This window comes from Conger conger, chromosome 6, assembly GCF_963514075.1.
Source record: "Conger conger chromosome 6, fConCon1.1, whole genome shotgun sequence".
In the NCBI taxonomy this organism is placed as follows: Eukaryota; Metazoa; Chordata; class Actinopteri; order Anguilliformes; family Congridae; genus Conger; species Conger conger.
Genome location: NC_083765.1, coordinates 52,153,539 through 52,165,393, shown reverse-complemented (window position 1 = coordinate 52,165,393; position 11,855 = coordinate 52,153,539). Strand labels below are relative to the sequence as shown.

General features: G+C 43.1%; 1 protein-coding gene across 1 annotated transcript; it reads left to right on the top strand.

Moving 5' to 3' along the window:
* The first annotated feature begins 462 nt into the window (after window positions 1–462).
* On the top strand, window positions 463–1,731 carry LOC133130963 (C-C motif chemokine 14-like). Its single transcript, XM_061245984.1, has 3 exons — window positions 463–578; window positions 1,133–1,250; window positions 1,350–1,731. Exons 1-3 carry the CDS (start codon window positions 509–511, stop codon window positions 1,468–1,470), a joined length of 309 nt encoding a protein of 102 aa, XP_061101968.1. The 5' UTR covers window positions 463–508; the 3' UTR covers window positions 1,471–1,731.
* The last annotated feature ends 10,124 nt before the right edge of the window (window positions 1,732–11,855 follow it).

The window sequence follows — 11,855 nt, the reverse complement described above, 5'->3', positions numbered from 1 at the left end:
ACAGGTACTATTGTACTTCATTACCATGACTTGACTTGAGCACTATAGTCTATAATCTGTTAATCCGTATTGACAATACATACAATAGAAACGGGTTGGTTTCAGAGTCTGCTCTCGTCAAGTAGACCCAGTGTTCTATAAAGTGATATCACATGGATCAAACTCACCTTTCTTCTGTATGTGCAACTTGTTGGTTTCTGGTTTATGAACCATAAATATGCAATTCAGTTGGAAATGAAATGTTTTCCCTGCCTCTGCAGCAGTTGTATTCTAAGTAACACAGTAAATAAGCGCTACTTAGAAAATAAAGGAGGAAGTAGAGAAAATAAAGCAGATCTCCTTCATAGAAAGAGAGTCCAGAGAAGCTCTGAGGAGAAATTTCCCCTGGGTGATTTCTTCCTCTCTACAATGTATATAACTAAGAGCTTTTCCCATCTCACCAAGCACATCTCCTCTCTCTGATCCACAATCCACCAGCTCCTCTCTGTGCTTGCAGGCTCCAGTCAAGATGAACCCAAAGATGAACTTGAGCGCCCTGCTGATCGTGTTGCTGTTCTCTCTGAAGCTGGTCTCTTCTGGTGAGTCTCTCAAACCTGCTGGAGGGGTGTGTGTGTTTGTGTGTGTGTGAGTGTGTGTGTGTGTGTGAAGTAGGGTGTACTTTTGAGTACAGTCTGGAATAAGCGTTCCTTACCATGGTTTTAAGTACCAACTGCTCAAAGATGCCGTCTTACAGCTTGCATACAAGTGTAAACCCTTTGTGTTTATATTTGGTAGCCTAGGTAATGTCCACAGATTGGTTATCAGGGCTCTGCAGAAGCCAGGAATGCCCAAGTCATTCTGGCAAGATTCTGCTCCATACGCGCTATAATTGGCAGTCGGTACATTTGGAGCAGGTACCGTTTTCTGTTTCCATAGATGGACTCTTACTAGATACAAGCTCTGGATTATCCACCATTTATGCATCCACTACTATTTATGTTCAAGAATACTTGCATTATATGTGAACATAAATAAAAGTATTGAAATGTGTGTGTGTGTGTGTGTGAGAGAGAGAGAGAGAGAGAGAGAGAGAGAGAGAGCTTGTAATTTAATTCAATCTTGGTAACGTGTCTCTATTTGTTCATCTCCAAAGCTCATGGCCCTAACACAGGGAAGGACTGCTGTCCAAGGACACAGAAGGCAAAGATCCCGCTGAAACCGATAGTCTCCTACTACAACACCAGCAGCAGCTGCTCCCTGCCGGCCCTTGTGTGAGTGTCCATACCTCCATTCCTGCTCACACTGTTATGGTTTCCACAGAGAAGGGAAGACCTCTCAGCGCTAATGGTGGCCCATGTTGTTTATTGCAGGTTTGTGACTAAACTCGGAAAACACTGGTGTGTGAACCCCGCTGATGGCTGGGTGAAGAGCCATGCAGCTGCTGTGGACCGCAGGTTGGCCAGCACTCCAGTGATGAGCACCAGAGCCTAAGGCCTACTGCCCTAGCAGGCTGTCAATCAGCACACACACTTCCTGCTGGACACTGCGGTGGAAAACTCATAAACGAGAGAGGAATGTGTCAGCGTCTAGTTACTGTACAACAGATAGTCCTGGATTTCATTCATGCAATATTGTCTATTCTTTTCCTGTTCATAATATATTCATTATTTTTTATACGTCATTTTTCTGTTTTATAAGTTGTAAAAAAAATGTCTCTTTTTATTTTCTCAATAATTATTAAAGCTTTTGATAAAAAAATATTCAGCCTGTTTCTTGTTCATCCTAGCTTAGGCTAAGAATGGAAATTATACTGAGTGCATTACTGAACATTGCAATATTATCATTATTTATATTTATTAATAGTTAAAGCGCATTGTTGTGATGAGCAAAGAAATCTGCAATTTAGGTATCACATCGGTTATATGTACAAGTACAAGTTTGTTGCCTATCAATTCAATTTATTTTTGTATCGCACTTTCCAAAGGTGTCTGTCACAAAGACACTTTACAGAGTAACACAGGAGATAATCAAACATGTCAGCTCTAAGCCCCCAATAGCATATGAAGTAAACTTTGCCTTAAGGGAGAAAAACCCCCAAACAGTGGCGAGAAAAAACTCCCCGATAGGAAGAAATCTGGAGAGGAACCCGGTGACAGGGGAATCGCTTGTCCTGGACAAACATTACACTTTTAGCCTCAATTAGCTCTTCGATTTATCTTGCAAATTAGCGGGGGGTTATCGCAACCATCCCGTAACAATTTTGTATCCGTTCACGCCATTGATGTGATAATGGGGCCAGCTTCATGCTGTATGCATTTGAATTTTATCTGATTATGTGTCAAAAATAGCTCAGTTCTCAAGCTCAAACCTCTTTTACTGGAATAAGCATTATCAACAGCTAAATACAGATTCATAGAGTCACCCACTCATTTGTCCGTCCTGACTGCAACCACTTGGTGTCTGATGTCTGTGGCCGCATTTTCTTTTTTGAACCACAAGAGGGCGAGCATAGTTTTTATATTTAAAAACTGCAGCGACACTGTTATTACATTTCGAAGTATTTGTATTGCAAGATAAAAAAGAAAAAAAGCCATTTAAAATTCTAATGCAGCCAAAAGATGTTTGCTTGTTGTTGAACCATGGAAGAAAAGTGTTTTAGTTTAAATAATGAGGTGATCTTAAATGAAAACATTGATCTGGAGCAAGTTTTATTCTGAGAATGTTTTATTTGAGCAATCTAAGCAGCACACAGAATCATAGAAGCAGAAATAGTATGTTTTCAAAAGTGTGCTCTTGCTGCAATTACTTGAACCTAGTCATCAGTGCACCAAGGAGTTTCAGCATAGCTATAAGTACATAAAAGAAAAATAGATTGGTTTCCTTGCCATTTGCCAATTATTTGGCAAAACAAATTCTGCATTAGATTTTGAAATTCAGAATCTACAATTACAACAGAGTAAAAAACTCACCATTGAGCACTACTGAAATGGAAGAATGACCCTTTTGCATTCAAATGCAAAATATTTTGGACAGTTAAAATGAGGCAGGCTTTATTTATGATCTTAACACTTATGACAGACTCTCATGGCAGTATAGTATTTGAAAAGAGCAACGTTTGTGGTTTTGGCTCTGCATTCCTGTATGTTAGATTTGAAATGAAAGGATAACAGAAGGTTAAAGTGCAGACTTAATTTAATTTCAGCGTATTTTCATCTGGATCAGGGACCCATGTAGGAAGTGCAGCCACGTTTATACACAGTCACCCCATTTCAGAGGAGCAGATGTAATGGGACAATTGCCATTTATGTTGCATTGTACATTTTTTAAGATTATTAGTATGTCAATATTTAATTTTAATTCATATTATGTCATTCAGGTCTCTGAAAATGAGATCTCTATCTCAATGGGATTTAATGGGAATGGAAACATGCCACTGATGGGGCAAGTAGTCACAAATGCCCACCCACTGGTCTATAGCTCTGCACTGAGATAAGCTATGAAGATGTAATGAATATAAAATAACATGTACCTGAGACTTCACTCTTTCATTTGATGAGACATTGCAGATCACAACCCTTTGTGAGTTTCAGCTAGGACAAATCAGGAAACCAGCTTGAAATGTACAAAATCCTTTAATAAGTTAACAGGAAACATGAGAAAGTAAATCAATGTATACAATCAATTCATCATGATCAGGAAAATATTCCATGAATGAAATCCAGGAATATCTGATGCAACTAGACACATCCTCTCTTTGGCCTTTGGGTTTCCCAGAGCTGGCAGGAAGTGTGCTGGGAGGACTATACCTGCCTGATTCCCCACTCCCCTCCTTCCAATATCCCTCTTGTCTAACCCTAACCCTTAATAAATAAAAAAATTAAAAAATACATACATAAATACATTCATGCGTATTTTACTGGTTATGGATTTTACGCTTTTAAAGAACCTTTGGATTGAAAGCATCTGCCAAATGACTAAAATGTGAAATGTAGATGATTGACAGCCTGCTAGGGCAGTAGGCCTTAGGCTCAGGTGCTCATCGCTGGAGTGCTGGCCAACCTGTGGTCCACAGCAGCTGCATGGCTCTTCACCCAGCCATCAGCGGGGTTCACACACCAGTGTTTTCCGAGTTTAGTCACAAACCTGCAATAAACAACATGGGCCACCATTAGCGCTGAGAGGTCTTCCCTTCTCTGTGGAAACCATAACAGTGTGAGCAGGAATGGAGGTATGGACACTCACACAAGGGCCGGCAGGGAGCAGCTGCTGCTGGTGTTGTAGTAGGAGACTATCGGTTTCAGCGGGATCTTTGCCTTCTGTGTCCTTGGACAGCAGTCCTTCCCTGTGTTAGGGCAATGAGCTTTGGAGATGAACAAATAGAGACACGTTACCAAGATTGAATTAAATTACAAGCTCTCTCTCTCTCTCTCTCTCTCTCTCTCTCTCTCTCTCTCTCTCTCACACACACACACACACACACACACACATTTCAATACTTTTATTTATGTTCACATATAATGCAAGTATTCTTGAACATAAATAGTAGTGGATGCATAAATGGTGGATAATCCAGAGCTTGTATCTAGTAAGAGTCCATCTATGGAAACAGAAAACAGTGCCTGCTCCAAATGTGCCGACTGCCAATTATAGCACGTATGGAGCAGAATCTTTGTACGCCCTATAATGTGTACTCTGTGTGTGAATCCCTACTTCACACACACACACACACACTCACACACACACACACACACACACACACACACACACACACACACACACACACACACACACACACACACACTCACACACACTCACACAGACACACCCCTCCAGCAGGTTTGAGAGACTCACCAGAAGAGACCAGCATCAGAGAGAACAGCAACACGATCAGCAGGGCGCTCAAGTTCATCTTTGGGTTCATCTTGACTGGAGCCTGCAAGCACAGAGAGGAGCTGGTGGATTGTGGATCAGAGAGAGGAGATGTGCTTGGTGAGATGGGAAAAGCTCTTAGTTATATACAGTGTGGAGAGGAAGAAATCACCCAGGAGAAATTTCTCCTCAGAGCTTCTCTGGACTCTCTTTCTATGAAGGAGATCTGCTTTATTTTCTCTACTTCCTCCTTTATTTTCTAAGTAGCGCTTATTTACTGTGTTACTTAGAATACAACTGCTGCAGAGGCAGGGAAAACATTTCATTTCCAACTGAATTGCATATTCATGGTTCATAAACCAGAAACCAACAAGTTGCACATACAGAAGAAAGGTGAGTTTGATCCATGTGATATCACTTTATAGACCACTGGGTCTACTTGACGAGAGCAGACTCTGAAACCAACCCGTTTCTATTGTATGTATTGTCGATACGGATTAACAGATTATAGACTATAGTGCTCAAGTCAAGTCAAGGTAATCAAGTACAATAGTACCTGTAGCATTTCCCTGCTAAATGGGAACCATATTACCCAGTTACAACACAAATGCACAAGGGCACATCCAACATGCTGTACTTCATTCATTTTCACTCCTACAGCACAACTCTCTGCACAACTGGTGGATTATCAAATCATTTTGATGAACCCAGACAAAGAAACAACTTGAGGTGCTAAATAACTGCTGTCTGAAGAGATCAATTTTACAATACAATTACTGCAGCTCTGATGAGTCATAGCTAAAGAAATTGCCACACAGATAAAGGCACAGGCGGCCTGTAGCGTAGTGATTAAGGCACAAGGCCTTCCCTCAGAGCACTGTGCCATCACTTATCTCTCACTTATATCTACTACTCTCTCAGTGGGGCAATTACATCTGTTTCTGCATTGACTGCAACATGCACGTACAATACGTTATCAACCAATAATGCGGTCCGGGGGGCGACCCTCCAGGTCGTCTCTTCATCCCCAATAAGACACGGACTCAGGTCCTTCAGTGGGGTCATTCGTCCCAGATGACGGGGCATCCATCGTACCCAGGAGTTCCTGAGCAGGCAGTTCTGGTGGCCAGGGATGAACAAAGATGTGCGGGAGTTTGTTTCGGCTTGTGCAGTGTGCGCACGCAACAAGGAGTCACACCGATCCCCACCCGGTCTTCTCAGACCCTTCCTCGTCCCTAGGCATCCTTGGAGCCACATTGCCATGTATTTTGTGACTGGTCTGCCAATATCAGACAGACCCACAAGAATCCTGGTGATTGTGAATCGTTTTTCTAAGGCGGGCCACTTTATTCCCCTTCCGAAGCTACTGTCAGCTCCCGAGACTGCCCGACTGGTGGTGGACTGGTGGATACACGGCCTTCCAATGGACGTGGTGTCTGATCGTGGCCTCCAGTTTACGGCACGGTTTTGGCATGCTTTTTGTACCCTCCTTGGTGCTACAGCAAGCCTCTCTTCTGGGTTCCACCCAGAGACCAACGGCCAGACTGAACGCACTAACCAGTCCTTGGAGAGCACGCTTCGGTGCCTGGCCTCTGCCAATCCCTCCTCCTGGAGCCGTCAAATCGCCTGGGCGGAGTATGCGCACAACATCCTGCGCAACGCTTCCTCAGGTCTTTCTTCGTTCGAGGCTCAGTTTGGGTATCAACCGGCACTGTTCCCCGAACACGAGAGAGATGCTGGGGTGCCATCTGCAGTGTATTTCGTCCGGCGTTGTAGGGCCACCTGGAGGAGAGCACAAGCTGCTCTTCTGCGTTCGTCTGCCCACCAGAAGGCACTGGCGGATCAACATCGCCGCCCAGCGCCTTCCTACCGGGTTGGACAACGGGTGTGTCTAGCTACCAAAGACTTGCTGTTGTGGGTAGAGTCCCAGAAGCTCGCTCCCCGGTATATTGGGCCCTTTAAAATCACACACCGGATCAACCCGGTCACGGTGCGCCTTCAGCTACCACGCACCGTGAGAGTGCACCGTACCTTCCATGTGTCCCGACTGAAGCCAGTGCTCACCAGTGTTTTGGGAGACACCACCACCGCCCCCACGGATCGTGGGCGGCCAGCCATCGTACACCATGCGCCACATTCTGGCCAGTCGGCAAGTCGGCAGGGGGGACTCAGTACCTCGTCGACTGGGAAGGCTATGGACCAGAGGAGCGCTGTTGGGTTCCATCCAGGAACATTCTGGACCCGGAGCTCCTCAATAATTTCCATAGACAGGGTTCTGATGGATCGTCTGGTGCCGCTCCTTAAGGGGGGGGGTCCTGTCATGGTTTTACACTGTCTACTCCGGGAAATTCCTGTATTTACCGCTCTAGACCTCTAGAGGGCTTGCGGCTTAGCTCAGCAGGAGAAATTGCCTCCCACAGGTGGAATGCGGGTATAATCATGGCCGATTGCGGTCAGCTGCTTGAAGAGCTATTTAAGTCTCTTCCTGGCACTGCTATGAGCTTTGGTGTTTCACTTTGACACGTTCACAGAGCCGGTAAGGTATTAAGGTAGCCAGACAGATTGAGAGTTTTTAGACTGAATTGCTTTTAATCCTGAGAAGCATTCAGTTAAAAATTTTGAAATTAGAAATTAGAAATTGAGAAGTTTAGGGACCTAGTTTGTTTTTCTTTGGGTTGGTTAGTTCTCGAGAACCTTCCCTATTTTTTGTTCTGGGTTCCGCTTCTGTTTTGAAGAGCGAGTGGCAGAGTTTGGTGCATAAAGTTTAGCCCGTTCAAGACTGCCGGTAAAATATCTAGTTTTGTTTCTCCTGACCAGTATAGCTCAGGTCAGTTTTTCTGTTGGCAGAGTTTGGTTCCCTATTTCCGTTCTGTTTTAGTGGTTATCCAACTTATCGTTGGTAACACAGGGATTGTGGTAACACAATCCCTTCCCGGTTGCTCTTAGTCTCCCGCCCCTGCTCCCTTACAGGGATAGGCAAGGTCAGTGGTTTCGATCCCCGGTGTAGCCACAATAAGATCCGCTCAGCCGTTGGGCCCTTGAGCAAGGCACTTAATCCTGCATTGCTCCAGGGGAGGATTGACTCTTGCTTAGTCTAATCAACTGTACGTCGCTCTGGATAAGAGTCTGCCAAATGCCATTAATGTAATGTTACGTAACATCAACCAAAACACGGCCATCTGCCCCCAGGGCAAGAAACCGCATCAAACTTTTTGAGCCCGGTAAATTTCAGCCAGTCCAGTCCTTTTTCCTGCCAGTAGGGAGAGCAGTGTGTGGCACCCCTGCTCCTGAATGTTGTGCCACGTGGGTGGAGAACCCTGGAGGGGCCCGTGCCGGTCAACCGCGCAGATGTCACGCATTGGGAGAGGTGTGCGAAGGGGTATATCTGCCTAGAGATGTGATGGGGAGATCAGCACCTTGGAGAGAGATCCCTCTACCTGCGGTCCAGGACCCCGGCCAGCGCACGTGAGTTAGCAGAGTGGAAAATCACTGACTCACCTGCAGCCTCTTTTCCTAATGAGCAGGGAATGGGATTTAAGGCGCGGTCGAGGCTGCAGCCAGTCTCAGTTGGTGCCATTCCTGAGCGTGTGAGAGTGTGGAAGGCAGGGAGAGGAAGGACCTGCAACGCCCAGCCAGACTGAACCTGAGGAAGACCCCACCTTCACGGACGGCAACACCGAAGACCTGGAAACGGACGCCGGTCACGTGAGCCAGATAAATTACCTCCCTATTCACCCCCTGTCTTTGTGTTTCCCGCCAGCCCTGACGCGGACGAAGAGGAGAGGAGGGAGGAAGCCCTGGAAAATACCCCGGTCTGGGAAGAATCTTCGTTTATTTTTTGCCTAAACGGCCCCTTTGATTTCTCCAGTTTTCCCCTACCCTTGCCCTGAGGGGGGGCGCTATCACCAATACCCCGAAAAAAAAAACACAGAAAAAATAAAAAGAAGTATTTTTTCTGACATCTGCTATCTCCTGTGTTGGTTCCTAGCTCTGCCCACTCTCTGCACCTCAGGATTCACCCCGAGGCACCACAAGTGGTATAGCATTAAACCAAGCCACTGAAGTAAAAGTTTATACTTTCAGATATTTACTTCACAGCCAATATTATTATTGTCATTATTATTATTATTATTATTATTATTATTATTATTATTATGTGCAAATTAAATGGTGTTTATTTAATATGTACTTGCAGGTGTGCCTCATGTGCTAGTACCAGCGAGATCACAGAAATGTATGGCACAGAGGCATTGCTTTTTAATATGACACATCCTCCCCTTCACAAACAGGGGAGGTTAAGATCTTTGTGTCCAAGTATCTCTTTGATTTTCAAAAGGGCACTCGAGCATCATAGCTTGAAGCCAGAAAATACATTTCAGGTAATTTCAAAAAACATTGGTACCGCAATGTTATGTTTCCAGAGGAAGTGAATTTGAACAGATTCATTTTTAGCATTTATTCACAATATCTGTTTTCACACTGTGTGGCATTTCTGGTGCTTTATTTATGAATATTTATGAATATTTAAATATCTTCAAAGACCAATACCAAATCTTCCAGCGGTGGACAGTATAGGAACGGATACAAAAAGCTTTCAAAATATCAACAGAATAACCACTTCTTAATTTTAAAGTATATATTTATTTTTAATTCATAATATTGCTTTTAAATAAGTATTCTTTTTGGTTCTTCTTCTGATACTTGATTACTCCAGTTTAATGGCCGCAAAGGAGGAATGCTCTATTTTAAGAATCCTGAGTTGATCATATGGTCTGTCTACAGAATCTGTGGTGTTTGTCAAGATAATTCCTCTCTCACAGTGCACCACGTGTGGCCTCTGTGTCTTGTTTTATTTTATTATATTATGGTATATAGTTTTGTAGCTATTGGAATCATTTCTGTTATCATTAAATTTCATGGAAAGTCATGGAAAGCCTCCTTTACTGATGTGGAAAGCTATCTTGGGGACTATTCCAAAAGCTTATTATACAATGGCTGTCTTCTTCTGCTATTAAAAGCATATTATTTTCAATCACTGGGGTGTTGCATTTGTTTACTAATTTCTCAAGCTAATCTGAGTTGTCATCCACTCACCGTGTGCCAATTGTCCCCATAAACATCATTCTACTTCCTGCTCCCACAGAACTGTGTCTATTCACATGCACATTTCGGCAATATGAATGGAAAATGGTGGCTGTGTGTTTATCCTTTAAACCAGCACATTTTCAGAGTACGTGTTCTCTAAAATGACAAATTAAATATGAATAGATTATGAATTCTGCAAATAAGCTTTATTGTACGGACAAAATTCCATCCATCCATCCATTATCACCCGCTTATCCGGAGTAGGGTTGCGGTGGCAGTAGGCTAAACCGGGTATTCCAGGCGTCCCTCTCCCCAGCAACGCACTCCAGCTCCTCCTGGGGGATCCCGAGGCGTTCCCAGGCCAGGAGAGATATATAATCTCTCCAGCGGGCTCTGGGTCTACCTTGGGGACAATGATATTTTTTATTTGAGTTCAATTGCTCAGAAAAATGTCTTTTGTTTACATTTTGTTTTTTAAGTGTTTTTTTTTTTTTACAACTAAGGAACATAAATCTGTATAAAAAAGCTGTTTTTTTTAAGGTCATCTCAAACTTGTACAAAAGCTGTTTCAAAAGAAGAGTCCGAAAAGCAGGCAAGGGTCATACACAGGAAATACAGAAACAAAACATAACCAGCAGGAAAAAACCAGGACAGAATGCTACAAGGGCAAGGGCTCGGGAAACAAGGACTTGGGAATCAGGGGCTAGAACAGGGGGAAGGAATGAAAGGGTACAGGACTCAAAACAGCACAAGACGAACTAGCAAGGTGTAACTGAAAAGGACAGGTATAAATACACAGGGGAATGAGACAAACTAGGCAGGGCATGGGAGTGAGGGCAGTCTAACAAATAAACATCAGGTGAGACACATGACAGGGTAATAGCACACTAACGAGGGGGAAACAAAAATGTGGACTGGATTCCCTAAGACACATGTGATACAAACGGCTCCGGACTGGCGAGTAGACAATTGCACAGAATCAGGAGATGTAGAGATACAGAGAGACAGATGCGAATACTTCGCTGAAACTAAGCAAGTAATTAGTGATAGAATAGGGAGGCGGAGTTACAGAACAGAATTGAAACTGGAGATGTGTCAGTAAGTTAGTTAAATGATTTAAATTACAAATAGCCAAAACTAGTGAAAGTTAGTTTGTTAGTTTGACGAACATATTAGTGTGTGAATGTAATTAGTACTGTACAACTTCTATGTTAGTTTGGATGAGTATATTAGTGCTATGTACAAACATGAAATGGAGAGAAAGCAAGAAGTAAGGAATGCAAGATTAGAAGGAAGGTTGAACCTCGGAACTACCAATCAAAAATATCTGTCGATATTCAAAGAGTAGTAAAACGAACACAAACACAATTAAGCTTTATGAAAGGAGAACCCGTGGTAGAGTCTATTTTGGATATTGGCTCAGCTAGCAGGGTGACTACATTAGGCCACACATTCCCAGAACCATACTCTCCATCTGATCTTGACTGATCACACAGAAACAGCAAATACAGCAGTCATGCCTAAAGATCCTGTGTTATCAGACCATTATTTCATTATTTTCCAACTTTCACAAGTCTATCATATGCCATCAGATCTCACTTTTTACTTTAGCCTTAAGCTTTCCTCAAGGACTGCAAATGCTTTTATTAATGAGCTCCCAGTCTCATTTGTGCACTGTGGGCTTTTTCCCTCATATAGGGTCTGAAAAAAATTATATTTTCATTATGAGGACAGTGAGTCTGGTGTTTCTCTCCTAAAGATTTGGTAGTCTATTAATGCAGGAACAGAGAAATATATATATATATATATATATATATATTTATTTACAAGTTACAAAAGGAAATGGAATTGAGAAAATAAATGCTGTAATATATCCCAATATGTATGCGTGTACGAAGTGTCTCAAAAGACAAATTCGAAGA

Coding starts and splice junctions, on each gene's coding strand:
- LOC133130963 (XM_061245984.1), top strand. CDS start 509: ATGAACCCAAAGATGAACTTGAGCGCCCTGCTGATCGTGTTGCTGTTC. Junction 579..1,132: donor TCTGAAGCTGGTCTCTTCTG/GTGAGTCTCTCA, acceptor TCATCTCCAAAG/CTCATGGCCCTAACACAGGG. Junction 1,251..1,349: donor TGCTCCCTGCCGGCCCTTGT/GTGAGTGTCCAT, acceptor TGTTTATTGCAG/GTTTGTGACTAAACTCGGAA.